General features: G+C 41.8%; 2 protein-coding genes across 2 annotated transcripts; both read left to right on the forward strand.

The window, feature by feature from the left end:
• The first annotated feature begins 208 nt into the window (after nucleotides 1-208).
• On the forward strand, nucleotides 209-4,074 carry yju2 (YJU2 splicing factor homolog). Its single transcript, XM_085343097.1, has 8 exons — nucleotides 209-328; nucleotides 594-694; nucleotides 1,549-1,693; nucleotides 1,805-1,939; nucleotides 2,024-2,205; nucleotides 2,376-2,526; nucleotides 3,388-3,559; nucleotides 3,741-4,074. The coding sequence occupies exons 1-8, from the start codon at nucleotides 305-307 to the stop codon at nucleotides 3,851-3,853; spliced, it is 1,023 nt and encodes a 340-aa protein (XP_085199223.1). The 5' UTR covers nucleotides 209-304; the 3' UTR covers nucleotides 3,854-4,074.
• A 2,109-nt stretch (nucleotides 4,075-6,183) lies between these two features.
• shda (Src homology 2 domain containing transforming protein D, a) lies at nucleotides 6,184-15,780 on the forward strand. Its single transcript, XM_085342850.1, has 8 exons — nucleotides 6,184-6,367; nucleotides 10,202-10,451; nucleotides 10,649-10,750; nucleotides 10,854-11,016; nucleotides 11,191-11,427; nucleotides 11,659-11,824; nucleotides 12,756-12,875; nucleotides 14,681-15,780. The coding sequence occupies exons 2-8, from the start codon at nucleotides 10,206-10,208 to the stop codon at nucleotides 14,865-14,867; spliced, it is 1,221 nt and encodes a 406-aa protein (XP_085198976.1). The 5' UTR covers nucleotides 6,184-6,367; nucleotides 10,202-10,205; the 3' UTR covers nucleotides 14,868-15,780.
• Nucleotides 15,781-18,141: the final 2,361 nt, after the last annotated feature.

An 18,141-nucleotide genomic window follows, 5' to 3' on the forward strand; every position in this document is an offset into this window, starting at 1 on the left:
CAGCAAAAGATAAAGGGATTTGGGGGGTTTGAAGGAGAGAACTGTAAAAATCCAAGTAATTCAAGTCGTTATACATGTATTTCCCTTGACAATGATTTTTTTTATAATAAATGTATTCAATATCCATTGTTAAAATATTTTGTTGTTGCTGTTGTTTCTCACTTTTACCGCGCGGGGGCGAGCGCAATTTGGAGGAGGGAAGCAATTGAACAAGCAACCGGAAGCTTATCTTGCAGTTTACAAGAGGTGTTGCGACTTTCCAGCGTTTTTTTTCTGTACGTTTGGGTAACAGCAACAGTAAAAAATGTCCGAAAGAAAAGTATTGAATGTAAGTATATGAACTCTAAAACTGGTACTTCACTGCTGTTATTAAAATACTATAGGACCAGAGCAGGTTGGCGTTAGCATTGAAGCTAAGTGTGGCGTTTTTTATAGTTTCTGTTTAATTTAACTAAAAGCTGGTAGGTAGCGTTGCTTTTTCAACTACTGTTACTACGATAGTGTGTATCAAGACTATATTGTAATAAAATTAGACATTATTAGTCTAATGGCTACAAGTTTGTAAGCTAACCTATGTGTTTTGCTATCCACAGAAATACTACCCTCCGGATTTCGATCCGTCCAAAATCCCGAAGCTAAAGCTCCCCAAAGATCGTCAGTATGTGGTCAGATTGATGGCTCCATTTAATATGAGGTATGCTTGTCTTACCCACGTATATCTAAGAAGTTGTTTCCTGGTTACACTTCTGAAGTTTAACTTTCTTACAATGAAATGCAGCTAATGTTGTAAAGGATGCTGTTATGAATACACAACCAAACAACATGCGAGAAGGCGAACAAAAACGCCCCCTGGAGCGTTATGAATGGACTGGTACCAACAGTTGTGGTCAGACATATACACTCATCATAGGCATGACTGTCATGGTAATTCTGGGCTTTTAATGAACATGCAAAACAATCTTTAGATCACATTCACCCACTCAGACACAGCCACTGTAGTAACCTGGGACCTCATGACTGTTTGCATACTTCGGTTCACATCAGTTTCAGAGATTTAACAAATAGGATTTTAAACAGTGGGATGTGTTTAAAAAAGTAACATCTACTCTTTTTAATAACTCTGGTAAATGACCTTCATCCAGCACATAATAATAATCTTTTAACATTTTTTCCAGTTTCAGAAAAAATGAGCGTATATCATGCTCTTGGAATGACTATATGACACAAACATTGTATTTTTCAAGTTGTTGGAGAAGGTAGAGCTGTTTTAGAGCTTTCTTTCCAAATAGAGACTTCCAGGTCCAGTTTATTCATGGCCTTAACATATATATTTCTGCTTTTTAGTGACTTAAGCGTACAGTGTTAAGGTTATTTCTAACTGTCAAAGCAGGAATCTTGGTTGGTTTGGTTTATATGAATGTAAGTCTATTCATTAGATATATGGCTTATTTGCAGTAAAACAGGGTTGCTGCTCACTTATAGGACCTTTTTTTGGCTTCTCTAAATTACTCCTGTCACTACAGTGTCATCATTTCTTCTACTTTGCAGGTGTAAAACATGCGGTGAGTACATTTACAAGGGGAAGAAGTTCAATGCACGCAAAGAGACCGTTCAGAATGAGACCTACATGGGACTGCCTATCTTTCGTTTCTACATCAAATGTACCCGCTGTCTTGCTGAAATTACATTTAAGGTAAGTGTGAATGATCTGATCATCGAAGTTGCAAGAGATATCTCAGAGATATCACTTATATTGGGCATAAAATACCCGTTGACAATGCTATATCTTATGATGACGTCATAGACTGACCCAGAGAACACAGACTACGCCATGGAGCATGGCGCAACGCGGAACTTCCAGGCAGAGAAACTCATTGAGGAGGAGGAGAAGAGAATCCAGCAGGAGAGGGAAGAAGAGGAACTGAACAACCCCATGAAGGTTAGTGTTTTAAAAGTCATCCTCTGTTCTTACTTAAATTGGCACATGAAACACAGAATGAATGGTTTCCCAATCCTCGACCAGGTGCTGGAGAACCGCACAAAGGATTCAAAGTTAGAGATGGAGGTTTTGGAGAACCTGCAGGAGTTGAAGGAGCTGAATCAGAGACAGGCTCTGGTGGACTTTGAGGGAATGATCGACCAGTACAGAGAGATGGAGAAGAGGGAGCGGGAACGGGAGAAAGAGGAGGATGAGCGTGAAATGAAGTGAGTTGTGCATGCTCAGAAAAATTGTCTGATTTTTTTTTTGATTTTTTTTTTTTGAACAATCTCAAGCATGTTTCATATTTAATTGAAAATGTTTTTTGCTATAATATCTAATACATAGCTAGATGTATATGTGGAAATTTAAAATTACACTGTGCTTTGTTCAACAGGGAGATGTTGGATCGTGCTCTCGTGAAAAGACTCAGAGAGTCTGACTCTGATTCAGAAACAGAAGAAGAGAGCAGCAGCAAACAGTCAAACAAGTCCAGCTCAGACAAACCAACAGACATCCTCACTGCTGACAAACCAACAGAGGCAGAGGTCTGTATAGCCACCCACATGTGACATATCTAAATATCTGTCAAGATTATTTAGTCATAATCCTCAAGGTTTCAGTGACTGCCTCTTCATTTTCCTGTTTTACCTCCAATGTTTCAAAGTTTGAATAAAGAACTATGATTTTCATTTTATAGTTTAGAGTCTGGAGATCAATATATTGAGCTGGGTTTTCATAAACCCAGTCACCTAACACAGACCTCTCATGACACATGTGAACGTGATCCAGAAATATGGCCATCTTCTGTGGCCCAAACCTAGCTTAAAATTGACTGAGGCAAAGTGAAAAGCAATAATGCTGAAAAGGTTTTCGAGTGAGCAACATATTCTTCCATCCAGACCATGTCTTTCTGGGAGAGCTTTGCATATTTCAGCAAGACAATGCTGCATCTATTACAACAGCATGGCATTGTAGTAGAAAAGTCCAGGTGCTGAGCTGGGCTGCCTGCATTCATCAGTGGAAAACATCTGCACAGTCATGAAATGAAAAATATGCCAAAGACTGCTGAGCAGCTAGAATCTCTTATCAGACGAGAATGAGAGAAAATTCCTCTCCTAAAAGTCCATCAGCTGGTTGCTAACAAACTATTGTTAAAGACGAGGTGATACTACACAGTGGTTTTCAGTTTAAATGTTAAATATGATGTTCTGTTTTCATTTACATACTTTCTCAGCTTCTTTGGAAGAGGGTTTATATGTAAGGTTGTGGCAGTTAAGGCCAGTGACTTTCACAATGCTCATTGTCTTTAAATACAGAATTCCACAATCACAATGTACTTAATGAGAATTTTCTATGTGTTGCTGACCGAAAAGCTTTGGGCTGTGTTTTCCTCATCCTTTCTACAGGGAGCTTCAGCTGGAGGAGCAAAGAAGGCCAAGGTGGAGAGCTGGGAGAGGAGTGTCGGGACGCTGGGTGGTAAAGGAGCATTAGGTTCACTGATTGTCCGAAAGAAACCAGTAATGACTGTGAGCAAACCCAGTTCAGTAACGGAAACTGCTGCTCCTATCTCACAGACAGGTAACACATCGTTATCCTGCACACTTTGGCCTCTTTTATTTGAAGTCTCTGGCATTTTGTACTTGACTTTTGTTTTTCTCTCACCAAACTATGTCCTTCGTGTTGGTACTTGTTCACATCTTTAATCAAAAGTTAGCTTTTTCTTCATTGTAAGATAGTCTTTGTTTGTCTTGTTTTTCAGATTCAAAGCCAGCGATGACAGACGCTTCTAAACCTGTCACCACACAAAATGGGTCATCATCCCTCAGCCTGTTGGGGGCGTATTCAGACAGTGACAGCAATGACAGCGAATGAGAACAAGATGACTCAAGTGACTGACATACAACTATATGTATTGTGCAGAAAGGAATACAGTGCTTAAGCCCTGTTTGTAATGCTGTACAGATATTGAAATCTCATATAAATCAGCTTAAGGATTCCCCCCCCCCCGTTCTTTAAATCCAGTCAGATCCACAGAAAAATGGGTCTGTTTGTCCTGTGACTATACCACCTGTATATTTTAATGTTTATTAAAATTTCTGTACTGTTTGTATGTAGCATTTTTTTTTTTTAACTCCGTGTCTTAAAAGCATATTATAATGCTGGTGTTTCCAAGCCAGCAGAGAAACATATGTGCAACATATTGGGTTATTTCTCAGCTTGTCCTTGGTCTTGAGGTCCATGCCCTAAACGCACCACCAAAGAGCCATCCAGGTCCAGGAGGGGGCATCCTAATCTAGTCTCCAAACCAATTCAACGGACGTCTTTCATTGTGGAACAGTAGAAGTTCTGCTCTTGTAAATGAACAAGCTCCCCACCTTGCCTCAAAGGGAGAGCCCAGACACCCTTCAAAGGAAGCTCATTTCAACATTTGACCACAAAGCCAAGATAAGTCAGTAAATCAGTAATCCAAATTCATTTGTGTAGTTTTTTTCCCCCCCTCTGCAGACAGGATTAACTGGATTTAACTTTCATTTCATATACATAAGCTGGCTCCACCTCAGGCAGCCAGCATTATTAAAAATCAAAATGCATAATGTAGTCTAACTCAGAGCCCAGAATAAATTAAGTAGTTGTGGAATTGTTCCAGGGTGGAATTATTGTACAGCATCTTTAATGATTTTTGTTAAACAAAGTTGCACCTTAGCCATACTTTTCTGCTAGCCATCAACAAGCTTCTGGCAAGATATTTGATCACTGTTTTTGGTAGAATTAGTGCAGTGAATTTTGTTGATTTCCTCACACCAACCCCGCTTTTAAGCATAGTTCACAAATTTCCAGCGGGACTGAGGTTTACTTTGGGAAGGCCGTTCCAGAAGCTTAATTTTAGCCTGCTTTTTCCGTTCCCATAGGACTGTTGTCCTATGGGAAAGCTAGACCCAACTGTGTCTAGCTTTTGAGTTGAGGTGAAGTAGAAGAATGTGGAGGTAGGCCTAGTTCTTTGCACTTTGTGAAATGAACTAGTTCAACTGACAGCAAAACAGCTCCAGAGAATGAACCACCATCATTTACATTTGGTACCCTACAGTGTTTTTATATTTGAAAGTCTCACCTCTGCTCCTCCAAACATACCTCTTGTAATTGTGGCCAAATCGGTCAGACTTTCTCTTGCCTGACAATCCATTTTTTTCTCCAGAAGGCATTTGACTTGTTCATGTGGTCAGCGTCACATTTCAGTCAAGCTTGAAGGTGTTGATTTTGGAGTAGCTGCGTCTTTCAGCACCCTCTCCGTCTACAGATATGTAAAACTGTCTTCGCTGTGGACCGTGACACTGTGTTTCAACAGTTTCCAGTTCATGGCAGGCATGAGCCCAGGTGCTTCTTGGGTTGTTTCTAACATCTTAACCAATTTTTTTCTCATCTGAGGATGACAATTTTGGTCTTCCTCCAGTCCTTGGCGATTACGTACAGCTGTTTGAAGTGAAATCTTGGAATATGCAGTTATTTTGAAGTGGTTCCGAAATACCTTTGCCTCTTCTATGTAATTTTCTTTCTTATTTTCACTGAGTTCCTTGGACTTTTCTATTGTTATGAGAATTGGTCAATCCAATGTGTGCTGTCAAATAAATCCTTTATATGCTGGCAAAGAGAAACTACCAGATGTAGTCGATTGTGATTACCAATGAGAACTTAATAGGCCATGGCCAGTTACTAGATGCTGTAGAACCTTCAAACACCACTTATTAAAATACATGGTGAGTGCATTTATATATTTAAGGCTGTATGTCTATTTTTGACCCAGTGTGGATTAGAAAAAGCAAAAATAGATTAAAAATTTTCACCCAATTTTTGTTTTTAAAAATAATTAAAGTTGTATGCAGTACAATCATTTAAAGCCCAATTCAAATTTCAAAGATAATCTAAAATTTAGCATATGTGAACAATGTAGAAGGTTAAAGTTCACAGTGATACGTCGCACACTCTTCAGTGTAGAAAACAGATGAAAAGCAAAATATTCCACGATGGCGGGGATTATTTTTGAAAGAATGAGGATTATTCACAGCGCTGCATCTTAAACAGTGGATTAGGCAGGGTTCGTATGACTTTAATGTCGACTCACAAAAATAATGAACAAATAAATAAATAAATAAATGTGTGTCCCCTCCCCTTTAATCCAGTCCGCCGTGGCTGTGTGGTGTGTCGGAGACGGTCTGCTCCAGTGTCTCCTCTGGTCCGGCTAGCATTAGCTGTCTGACCTGCTTGGCTCCGAAGCAAATTTTAGCGATTGCATATGTTTTACTTTGAGGCTGGACAGCATTAACACTAAAACCCGGATGGTAACCACAAAGACATAACTGGAACGGGTGACCGTCAATGCAAAGAAAAAGGGTGAGCCTAAAGAAGTAACGTTAGCAGAAACTGACGGTAGCTGCTACTCGGCTAACTTAGCTTAGACATGTTAACACTGCAGTGACTCATATTTAACTGCACAGCTCAATACTCCAACTCATAACTTCTTAAACTAAATGAAGTAGGATTCGTTAGCTGTTAAGCTCTTTAAGAGTATTTTTTTAGGAGGGAAATGCTACCCTTAATCCAGTGTTATGAGAAAGTGATTGATTGAACACCTTTAATTTACAACCTAATGCTAACTAGCGATTGTCAGTGGACGCTGAGATCTGCTTTGCTGTTTATTAAACCAGAGGAAATCTTATGCAAGCTAACCACACGGGTTTAAGATTAGGGGTTAATCTTGCCTAACCTGTTGAGTATATTGTTGTAACAATAGCTCTCTGTTTTGGGGGTGACTTTGTCAGGGAATATAAGATAAGATAACCTTTATTAGTCCCACACGTGGGAAATTTGTTTTGTCACAGCAGGAAGTGGACAGTGCAAAAGTTATGACGCAAAAATTAGAATACAATAAGAATAAATACAGTACACAGCTGTACAGAATAGAATAAAATAATATACTATATACAGTAGAATAAAATAGAATAAAAATATACAATAAGATAAAAATAGAATACGAATGCTATATACAACTGAGTAAAAATACAACGATGCCAGAAAAGATTATTGCACTTAGTGTTATTGCACATGTGTGGATGTGTGTGTTTGTTCAGTTAAAGTCTTTGTTGTGGAGTCTGACAGCAGTGGGGAGGAAAGACCTGCGAAATCTCTCCGTCCCACACCGTGGGTGCCGCAGTCTCCCACTGAAGGAGCTGCTCAGTGCTGTCACAGTCTGCTGCATGGGGTGGGAGACGTTGTCCAACAGGGATGACAGCTTAGCCGCCATTCTCCTGTCACTCACCACCTCCACTGGGTCCAGAGGGCATCCTAGAACAGAGCTGGCCCTTCGGATCACCCTGTTCAGTCTCTTCCTGTCCCCAGCAGAGATGCTGCCGCCCCAGCAGACCACACCATAAAAGATAGCAGAAGCCACCACAGAGTCATAGAAGGTCTTCAGGAGTGGGCCCTCCACCCCAAACGACCTGAGTCTCCGCAGCAGGTACAGCCTGCTCTGCCCTTTCCTGTAGAGGGCGTCTGAGTTATGAGTCCAGTCCAGTCTGTTGTTCAGATGAACACCAAGGTACCTGTAGCTGTCCACAGCCTCAATGTCCATACCCTGGATGTTCAGTGGTTGCAGTGGAGAATGCTTGTGCCTGCGGAAGTCTACCACCAGCTCCTTGGTTTTACTGGCATTGATCTGGAGGTAGTTCAGCTGGCACCAGTCCACAAAGTCTTGAGTCAGTCCTCTGTACTCCTTGTCGTCCCCATCAGTGATGAGGCCGACTATTGCAGAGTCATCAGAGAACTTCTGCAGGAAGCACTGGGTGGAATTGTGGGAGAAGTCTGCAGTGTAGATGGTGAAGAGGAACGGAGCCAGAACCGTTCCCTGTGGGGCCCCCGTACTGCAGACGACCCTGTCCGACACACAGCCCTGAGTCCTCACATACTGTGGTCGGTCGGTGAGGTAGTCCAGGATCCAGGTAGTGAGGTGATGGTCCACTCCAGAGTTCTCCAGCTTGTCCTTCAGAACCGAGGGAAGAATGGTGTTGAAGGCACTGGAGAAATCAAAGAACATGATTCTCACAGTGCTTCCAGCGGTCTCCAGGTGAGCGAGGGAACGATGTAGGAGGTGAATGACGGCATCATCCGCGCCAATGCCAGGCTGGTAGGCAAACTGAAGTGGGTCCAGTGATGAGCTTGTTAGGCGCCGAAGCTGAGCCAGGACCAACCGCTCCAGGGTCTTCATCAGGTGGGATGTCAGAGCCACCAGCCTGTAGCTGTTGAGGTCCTTGGGGCGTGAAGTCTTTGGCACTGGTACAACACAGGAGGTTTTCCAGAGCTGTGGGACTCTTCCCAACCTCAGGCTCAGGTTGAAGAGGTGCTCCATCACCCCACACAGTTGGTCCGCGCAGGACCTGACGACCCTCGAGCTGATGCCATCTGGGCCCGCTGCCTTCTTGCCATTAATCCTCCTCAGTTCCCTCCTAACCTGGGTGGTTGAGAGAGACAGGCTGGAGCCTTGTGTTGAGTGTGTATTGGATGCTGTTGTTGGGGGTGGGGGGGAGTGAGCAGGGTGAATAGAGGAGGTGTGAAGTGTCTGAGGTGTCAGAGGTGGAACAGCAGCAGTGGGGGTGGGTGAGTCTGCAGCCGATGTTGTAGACTGTCTCATGGTTGAATCAAATCTGTTGAAGAAATGATTCAGTTCATTTGCCCACCTCACATCCCTCCCAGGCAGAGAGTTCTGCTGTTTGTGGCCTGAGATGGTTCTGAGGCCTCTCCAGACTTCACCAACGTTGTTTTGCTGAAGCTGGTTCTCCATCTTCTGCCTGTAGCTGTCCTTCCCATTCCTTATAGGTCCCCTCAACTCTCTCTGCACCCTTTTCAACTCCTCTTTGGATTTGAAGGCCCTCCTCTTCTGCTTGAGGACAGCTTTAATTTCTGGGGTAATCCAAGGTTTGTTGTTGGAGAAACACCGTACAGTCCTGGTAGGTACGGTGTTATCCACACAGAAATTAATATAGTCAGTAATGCATGTAGTAAGGCTGTCGATGTCCTCTCCATGGTCGTCACAGATCACCTCCCACACAGTCGACTCAAAACAGTCCTTAAGAGCCTCCTCGCCCTCCTCTGACCATCTCTGCACTGTGCGGGTGGCTGGTGGCACCCTGCGCACTAAGGGCTCATACACAGGGACAAGGTGCACCAGGTTGTGGTCAGATTTGCCCAGGGGAGGGAGAGGTGATGAACTGTATGCCTCTTCAGCATTGGCATACAGTAAGTCCAGTGTTTTATTGTCTCTGGTTGAGCAGGTCACATACTGGGTGAAGGTGGGCAGTGTGGAGTCCAAAGAGGCATGATTGAAGTCCCCTGATATTATGAGAAGGGCTCTCGGAGATTGTGTTTGCAGTCTGCTGACCACTGAGTGGAGAGTGTCACAGGCTGCATCCGCGTTGGCCGAGGGGGGGACATACGCTGTTATTGCGATAACATGCGAGAATTCCCGGGGCAGATAGTACGGACGCATGCTAACGGCTAACAGCTCAATGTCTCTGCTGCAGAGTTGTTCTTTCACAGTGATGTGCCCAGGGTTACACCATCTGTCGTTCACAAAAACTGCCAGTCCCCCTCCTTTCCTCTTACCGCTCTCTCTCGTCCTGTCCGCTCGCAGCATCTGAAATCCCGGTAGTGTCACGCTTGTGTCCGGAGTTAGCGGTGTTAGCCACGACTCCGTTAGCATCATGATGCTACATTGCCGGTACTCCCTCTGTGACCAGGTTAGCGACGTGAGCTCATCCATCTTATTGGGCAAAGATCTTACGTTTCCAATGATTACAGAAGGAAGAGATGGTCGATAACGTCTCCTTCTCGGGCGACGGCGCTCCTTCCCAGCACGACACCCCCGTCTTTTCCTCCTCAGCTCGCTGGGAATGTCGGGTCTGTCCGCCGGCAGTACCGCTGCGGGACGCAGCGCTAACAGCTGATCCTTAGTTATAAAAAATTACGAGAAGAAAAGATAAGAAAGAAAGAAACTCAGAATGAGCAGAGCTGCTGTAACAGGCTGCCGCACATGGGGGGCGCCGGAAACAAAGGTGGAAGAAATTTGTGCAGATTTGTGCATTTCTGTTAAGTAAGATGGTGCAGCTGAAATAGCCAATTTAATAATCACTAAACAGTCCCTACAATGTGATATTTACTACTTCATCCCCACAGATCCATGGCAAAGTGGCTGAAGGACTACCTGAACTTTGGCAGCAGGCGTGATCCTCCACAACCCCCGAGACCAGATTACAGCGAGAGCGAGATTTTGAGGGCCTACAGAGCTCAGAAGGAGCTAGATTTTGAGGACCCGTACCAGCACACTGATAAGGAGCATCAGAATGGTGGTTTCGGCTCCTGTAATGCCACTGTGAGCCTTCCCTCTTTCCCTGCATTTGGTTCAGCGCTGCCTAATGGTGTAGAGGTATGACTTGGACTCCTTTTTTTACAGTCATGCGCACATGCAGCTTATGTTCCCTCCTCAAAAAAGCCATGTGTCCCTACATAAATTGCCTCACAATGACCACTTTTAAATGCACATGCTCCAAAAAAGATATGCGCCTGTTTGGGTGATGTTCGATTCATTATCTAATGTGTTCTCTATCCATGTCTTACATTTAGGTAAAACTTGTGTCTCCAAAACACAGACTGATTAAAGTGGACTCTCAGGAATTTGGTCGCTGTAAAGTCCCTCTGAGCCCTGTGACTGTTCAGGAGGAACCTGTAAGCATTGTTATTTCAGACAATCACAATCTCAAAACACTGAGGTCCAATGTCATTGCATTTAATTTGTGTAATTCGCTTTGTTTCTATCCCCCCCACTAAGGTGGTTCCCTCTGCCCCAGCAGCGTCAGAGGCCGACGCAGATTACTCGGATCCTTTTGACGCACATCCACACCCAAGAGCCAGAACAAACTGGGAGCCCAAATCTGCACCAGCAGACTGCTGCAGTTACATGGAGCCATTTGAGGCCCAGCGAATCATTTCAGGTTTCCTCTACATAAAAGTTGATACTTGTATATGGTGAAATACTTACCGTACCATAAATAATTCACATTTATTGTGCATTTTATTGAGGTACAAGTGTTTTGGGAAGAAATACTTACCCAATTCTTAGGAGGGGTAAAGGTGAAAAGTTTTCACCTTCTATGTTTCCTGTGCAGAACTACAGCACAACATGATGGCCAACCGGTCTGGGAGTGGAGATGGCAGTCAGCTATATGACAACCCATATGAGGAGAGGACTCGGTACCACCATCGAGCTGGTCCGCCTCAGAAGGTTGAGGGTGGGGTGATAGACAGCAAGGAGAGCAGGCTGCCTCAGGATGACGAGAGGCCGGCTGATGAATACGACCAGCCGTGGGAGTGGAAGAAGGACAACATCTCTAAAGCCCTAGCAGGTAAATTGGGGATTTCCTGGTATCTGTCAGTGCGCCCCAGGGCGGCTGTGACTACAATGTAGCTTGCCATCACCAGTGTGTGAATGTGTGTGTGAATGGGTGGATGACTGGATGTGTAAAGCGCTTTGGGGTCCTTAGGGACTAGTAAAGCGCTATACAAATACAGGCCATTTATTACAGTTCTGTAACTACTTGTCTTTGACGTATCATTTTCTCTCTGTGTACCCATAGTTCAGTTTGAAGGGACTGAAAGAGAGCGATCACGAGGTCACACAGAACAGTCCAGGCTTACCATGACAGGCGCCACATCAGAGGCAACTACACTCCGTCTTGTAGGTGACACTCCTTCGCTCTTGGGAGAGAGGGTGGATCCATCTCTGCCGCTGGAGAAGCAAGTGTAAGTTGAGATTCACAGTCTTAACCTTTGATGTTGGCTCTACTAGTTTTCTTTTTCTTTTTTTTATTCTACTTCCAAAAAATAGCAGTCTTTCTTGCACAACATACCCTTTTACTTTCATCATGCTTCTAAGTAATTAATTGTCTTTTGTTTTTAAGTGAAGTTCCTCAAAATCTTTGGGTTTTTTTGTTGTTTGTTTTTCAAAATGGGGGGGGGGAAAGGTCATGAACTGGTTTAAGTTCAAGGCCGTTGGTCCAGACATGCATCGTCTTGCATTTAAAAAGTGTGTGTGTGTGTGTGTGTGTGTGTGACAGAAAGTAAAAGCCAGTACTTGTTAGGCTACACAGTTTTCAGTTACTGTTGTTGTAAAGGGGAATTTTATGTACTGACAGCCATCCCAGACGAAATAAACTTCATAAAGGAAATGCCTACAACTTAACGACTTGAAAAATTCATCCCAACATTCACTTTTTTCTTTCTTTCTTTTTTTTTTTTTAAATTGAAACATGCAAAACTTGGCTTAAGAACAAAGTCTGACCTGTGTGACTCACAGAATAAATCAGAAATGGAGGCTGGAGCTTTGCATTTCCTCTCGCATTTGCATCTGCAAAACACAACCAGCCGCACTCGGCTTGGCTTATTTTCTTTTTTTATTTGATTATAAAGAAATTGTGGCGATTACTGTCACGTGTTTGGTGTTGTCTTGTCTTCTGCGTTTCACATCCTAAATGTGATGGGTTACCATCAGCAACAACAAAAGGAAAACAAATATTTTAAGTTCACGCTGATATAAAGCTGGCTGATATGCACTTATGACCATTGCTGTAAACAATGTATACAATTTTGCAACTGTTTTATGAAAAGATTAATGCAGTTATGACTTTATAAAATGTTTAGCTTTGTGTTATGCTGTCCTGCTGCTTGCCTGCAGGTGGTACCATGGAGCCCTGAGCCGGGCAGAAGCAGAAAGTCTGCTGACTCTGTGCAAAGAGAGCTCCTACCTGGTGAGAAATAGCCAGACGTGCCGAAACGACTACTCTCTCTCCCTCAGGTAAACATGAGTGTCCCTGAATGCTGCGGTGTGGAGTGCATCAAAAAGAAGGAAAAAACCCTTCATGTTGTCTTACTTCAATATTACCGCAGTCTGTTAAAGGGTAATTATTCCCTTGTGTACTTGGCTTTAGGCCCTTCCGAAATTTATGTGATCTGGTCCCCCACGCACCCACCCATTTGGGTATTGTTGCACATCATTTTTCTAGTTTCTCTGTTCTCACTTGGTTACAACAACCTTTTTTTTTTTCTGGCTTTTTTTCTCTCAGCAAGTGTCGTTTTTTTTTTTTTTTTTTTAAGTCTCTTTAATAACCAACATGGAAACAGCTGCTTGGAAAAGATCATAGGCATGCTGGGAATTGCTCCCAATCTCACATCTGTATTATTTTGAAGCAGTGAGCTGAAAGAGCACAGGAATTTGTTTGCACTCTGGTGCAATTTTTTTTTTTTTTTTTTACCAAAATATTTGTGGATTCTCTGAGCATATTATGTGCTTAAACCACTGATCAAATCAGCAAATTAGCAAAAGGGAAAAAAGAAAGTGAAATGTAGCTGCAAAATGGATGAAGGGAAACTTGAACAAACTGCTGCCAAAGCCCTGTTTTGGTAATGTGATAGAATCTGATCTAAAATATTGTTTTGATGGAAGAAAGCCAGATGTGTAAAAGCTCAAGCTGAATTTTGCGTTCAGAATAAAAAAAACGCATTTTTCAGGTGCTCGAGTTTGCTTTCATACCACATGCGTGTTGGGTTAAATAAGGGTATTTGTAGAAGGTGATGACATAACAAATACAAGGAAAAAGAGAGGTGCAGGAAAGACCTGTTTGAACTCAAGATGTTGTCTTTAATGATTGCTATCTTTACCACCAACGCACCAACAAAATTACAGGAAGACGAACCCAAGCTTCTCTAAGCGATGATTTTGGCCATTGTTTTTATCTTGGATCCCTAAACTTCACTTTGCAGAATGAATAAGTTGACATTAAAGCTAGTTCTGAGGGTGCATAGTGAGATTAATGGTACATTAATTATATCAATTAATAACCTATTCCCAATCAGATTTTCTGTTTCATAGACCCTTCACTAATACCACAGAAGGAAGCCGTGTGTGTGTGTGTGTGTGTGTGTGTGTGTGTGTGTGTGTGTGTGTGTGAGTCATAGTCCCAGAGACCTGAACACATTTGGATTAAATACCTATAAATGAGTTTAAAACACAGTATTTTTATACATCTAAGTGTGTCACATGACTCTTTACGTTAGAGGAAAAGTGAAGGATTTGTATTTATATGTTTGACACCAGTTTCAAAGTTTGACATTTAGAGATTGAGGCTCGGTTATATAAACAGTCATCAGTGATTCACAGTGAGAAGGAATAAAACTGTCGGCAATTCATACCAAAATAATAGGCACAGATGCTGACTCCTGGTTGAATGACAACTCTCCAGTTCCCTTTACAGTTTTTTGTTGTTGTTCCTGTTGAAACTTTTTAATTAAGCAAAACTGAATGGGCTGATTGTGTGCGGCCCACCCCAAGCAATGATGATAACACAATTGGAATGTTGATCTGAGACTGCAGGAATACTTTCATCACAGAAAGCTGTGTGGCGCTCCGATTGTTGTACGAAACATAACGTGACATATTTGTTCCAGGTGGCAGTTTTGATAATTATAAGGTCTTAAAACATTCTGTAATGCTCATGCACACACACAAACGCACACACACTTTCATTCTCAGTCTTTCAGTGTACTAATTAACATTCCTGTCAGGCAAGTTGAGGCTCATCTGCACTGTCTCTTTATTGTCAGGAGCTGCAAAGGCTTCATGCATATGAAGTTCACCCAGTCCCCAGACGGCCGCTACGTCCTCGGAGAGAACAGCCCTCCGTTCTCGACCATCCCCGAGGTCATCACCTACTACACGACACACAAGCTGCCAATCAGAGGAGCCGAGCACATGTCCCTGCTGTATCCTGTCCCAGTGCAGACCCTCTGACGGTGACATACACATCCTGATTTTCATGGTGCTACTGAATATATTCTTATATACATATATATTCTTAGTATTTACCTATTTCTACCTGTGTCCTACATGCTATGACACTGCCATTCTACCTGCACAGCTTGCAAGAGATTGGACCATCTGGTGCCATCTTTTCTGTTTTTACTTTAATCCCTGTATCTACACTGGCCGCTTACAAGAGAGCTCAGTGCTTAAGGAATCTGTGAAACAGTACATCACTGAAATCCCTCTATTTATCTGTCACAGACTCTTGAAAGTCAGCAATTGTTGATAATAGGATTGTTAGCTCAGTACTTTCACCTCACAGAGGAAAAAGACAAAATCTAGTCTTGAGACGGTAGAATTTATGTAATCTTGCATGGAGTTTTGTCTTTATTGCTGTCAAATGTGAAGCAGACTTAAAGAATATTATTGGTGGGGTCAGGGTGGCCTTAGCTTGTGCCAATAATCCAGTTTTTTGTTTGTTTGTTTTTTCTTGTCACATGAATTTCATGTTTTTAAACTGACAAAAGGTCAAAGTGATTGGAGCTCTGGTGTGAGGATTGAGAACTAAGTTTAAAAGGTTGGAAATGCAGTTGAAATCATGCTGTGACTACAAGCAGTATTGTTGTTATATATATATTTTTTTTAAGTTTTAGTTACAATTATGAACCAAACACTACATATTTAAGCCGGACCATCTCTGCGCCCTGGGGTTTTCTCTCTGCGCGTTTCAGAGGCCCGCCAATGTTACTTGATGCTGTAGCCGTTTTGCCCTGCAGTGTTCTTGGCTCCTCTTGTTAATGTGTGAACAACACAAAGTTGACTGCATCACACAATAACAGACTCCTGCAATACTAGTTTAGAGAATATTAACTACAGTATTATACTGAAAGCTTGTGGCTTTGTGAACATGATTATCAAAGAAGCTTTGGTATTTTAATGACTGTGCTATTTTATAAAATTTTAAAACCCTGTAAAAAAAATAAAGGTTGTGGTGTTTTCAGTTTGTCTCTGCATTCCTTTTTTTTTTTTTTTTTTAAATAATGTTTCATATGAGCTTCATAATGATAAATGTAATAATGTAAATTAAAATTTGGAATTGAATTAAAGGTAAGTTCAAGTTACTCCTCCAGCACACAGTTTAGCTTAGAAAATTACACACGCTTCTTTTTTCCCAGATGGAATGATGGATTTTTAAAAAAAAGAATATGGTGCACAACTTCGAATTTATTTTGGATTTTTTTCTAATCCACACAGTGTCAAAATTAAACAAGTTTAAAATGGTAGGATTCAAGGTTGTGGCTTTGGTAAGGAAATTCTGGATGTCCTGTATTGGTCTGCTTTATCAGTTTATGTGCAATTACAGTCACAGTCCTGTTGGAACCCCCAGTTGTTGTTGTTATTTTTGGGGGGTTTTTGTTGTTGTTTTTGTTGTTGTTGTTGTTTTTTTGTTGTTGTTTTTAAAGTGCCCTTTCTCACTTTCCTGTCCCCCAGCCCATGTCTGTCCGTCTGTAACAACTGAAAATAAAAGAAATAACAACAAAGGCTGATCAAATGGGCCAATATAGCAAGGCCATGATCAATTCTGACGGCTAAAGAACCACAAGGGACAGGCAAAAAAAAACACCACCATACCTGATAGCTGTTGATGTTTGTAGGTTTGACAGCCTCACCTTGTCATTCTAGCCAGCTCAATCTTTGTCTCGTCTGACCATCAAACTTTTCTTTAGTAGGTTTTCGACTTCTTTATGTGGTCAGCTACAAATTTCAGCTGAGCTTGTGGACATTAACCGATTTCCTCTCATCTGACGATGACAGTTTGGGTCTTCCAGTCCTTTACAAAGTGGTGATACATCTGAATAACTTGTATTTATGCGCAATTGTTTGATAGTTGTACATAACTACAAAGCTTAACAATGTTTTACATGGTGGAATGTGCAGTTGTTTAGAAAGAGGCCCTTCCATCTTGTGCACAGTTTTCAGTCTTAGCTCTTCACAGAGTTCCTTGAAATTTCCCATTGTTGAGTATTGATCACTCTAGTGAGTGCTGTCAAACATTTTATACCGATGATTTTTTTTTTTTTTTTTTTTTTTTTTTTTTTTTTTAAATATGACTGATAAGTCAGTCTCAATCACTGATGAGAAATTAATTTGCCTTGGCCAGGTCAGTTGTCTGGACTGGAGAAATGAATCCAAATTTGTGCATCTAATTCTTGTTTTTTAAAGTCTATGCTATACAGTCCTTCCAATATAGGGAAAAAATGTTAAAAGGAATCATGATATTCATGCCCATTTGGAGTTTATGTAAACAAAAATATAGTAACTAAATCTTTAGTATTTTTGCAGTTGAAGAATGAAGGAAGTATGAATGCTAGTTAAAGTTAAATGTAGGTCTTATCTCACATTGCAGCTGTTCACTGCCAATGACAAAGTGAGAAATTTATGCGAGCAGCAAGTGGGAGACGATCTCGCTTTGCCAAGCACATTCAACATAGGCAGGTGTACTGTCACCTGTTACTACAGCAACCAGCAGGTTTCGGTGTCAACACAGAAAGCTGCTACCTCAGCTGCAGGACAGGTAAGTATAGCTTTAAGGTAACTGGAAAAAGTACTGTTATATGTTAAAGCTAATTGTGTGAATTGGTTTCTATTTATAGTGTAAGCAGTTTTGGAAGGGTATAATGCACTTGGCTTTGTAATGGACGCTACAGACAAAAATTATACATAGGTATTAAAACTCGTTTTGCCTAGACAACTAATCAGGCTTGTTACACTACTTGGAAAAAGCCATTAGTCATTCCTCATGCGTTATGTTTTGCTTCCAAACTGTCAGACTTTCGGTTGTTTTTCAAAAGTGATTTCAAGCAGTAGTTGTAGTAATAAAGAAAGGGAAAAGTCGACGTAGATCTGACTCATGACCTATCAGAAACGGTCTTAGTGGAAAAGATGTCAAGAAGTTATTTTTTTTAGGAAGTGAAACGAGGAGAAAAGAATCTGAGTTTGGAATTTTTAAGCTGACAGCATCAACTGTATGTACAGTAAAGGTCATCAGGGAGGTGCAACAGTTAGTGTCTACAGCATCAGTAAAACATCTGTAGAGCTGTCATTGTTTGGCGCCATTTCAGCCAGCGTTGTTGGAGATCTTTAAAAGAACCGACTCAATTATGAACACAGGAAAGTATTGTCAGGCTTTGATCCATCATGCATTATCATGGAAAGCATGTGATTGGCAACAGCTTGATTTTTCAAGATGGTAGTGATCTCT

The sequence above is a fragment of the Diplotaxodon limnothrissa genome, linkage group LG19 (genome assembly GCF_057381915.1).
Source record: "Diplotaxodon limnothrissa isolate DT_005_m linkage group LG19, D_limnothrissa_male_GT1.1, whole genome shotgun sequence".
Lineage (NCBI taxonomy): Eukaryota > Metazoa > Chordata > Actinopteri > Cichliformes > Cichlidae > Diplotaxodon > Diplotaxodon limnothrissa.

Excerpts from the sequence above, each read along its gene's own strand:
- shda (XM_085342850.1), top strand. The coding sequence starts at position 10,206 with ATGGCAAAGTGGCTGAAGGACTACCTGAACTTTGGCAGCAGGCGTGAT. Across the intron at positions 10,452-10,648 it reads CGCTGCCTAATGGTGTAGAG|GTAAAACTTGTGTCTCCAAA; the intron begins GTATGACTTGGA and ends TCTTACATTTAG. Across the intron at positions 10,751-10,853 it reads TGACTGTTCAGGAGGAACCT|GTGGTTCCCTCTGCCCCAGC; the intron begins GTAAGCATTGTT and ends CCCCCCACTAAG.
- yju2 (XM_085343097.1), top strand. The coding sequence starts at position 305 with ATGTCCGAAAGAAAAGTATTGAAT. Across the intron at positions 695-1,548 it reads ATGGCTCCATTTAATATGAG|GTGTAAAACATGCGGTGAGT; the intron begins GTATGCTTGTCT and ends TCTACTTTGCAG. Across the intron at positions 1,940-2,023 it reads AACTGAACAACCCCATGAAG|GTGCTGGAGAACCGCACAAA; the intron begins GTTAGTGTTTTA and ends ATCCTCGACCAG.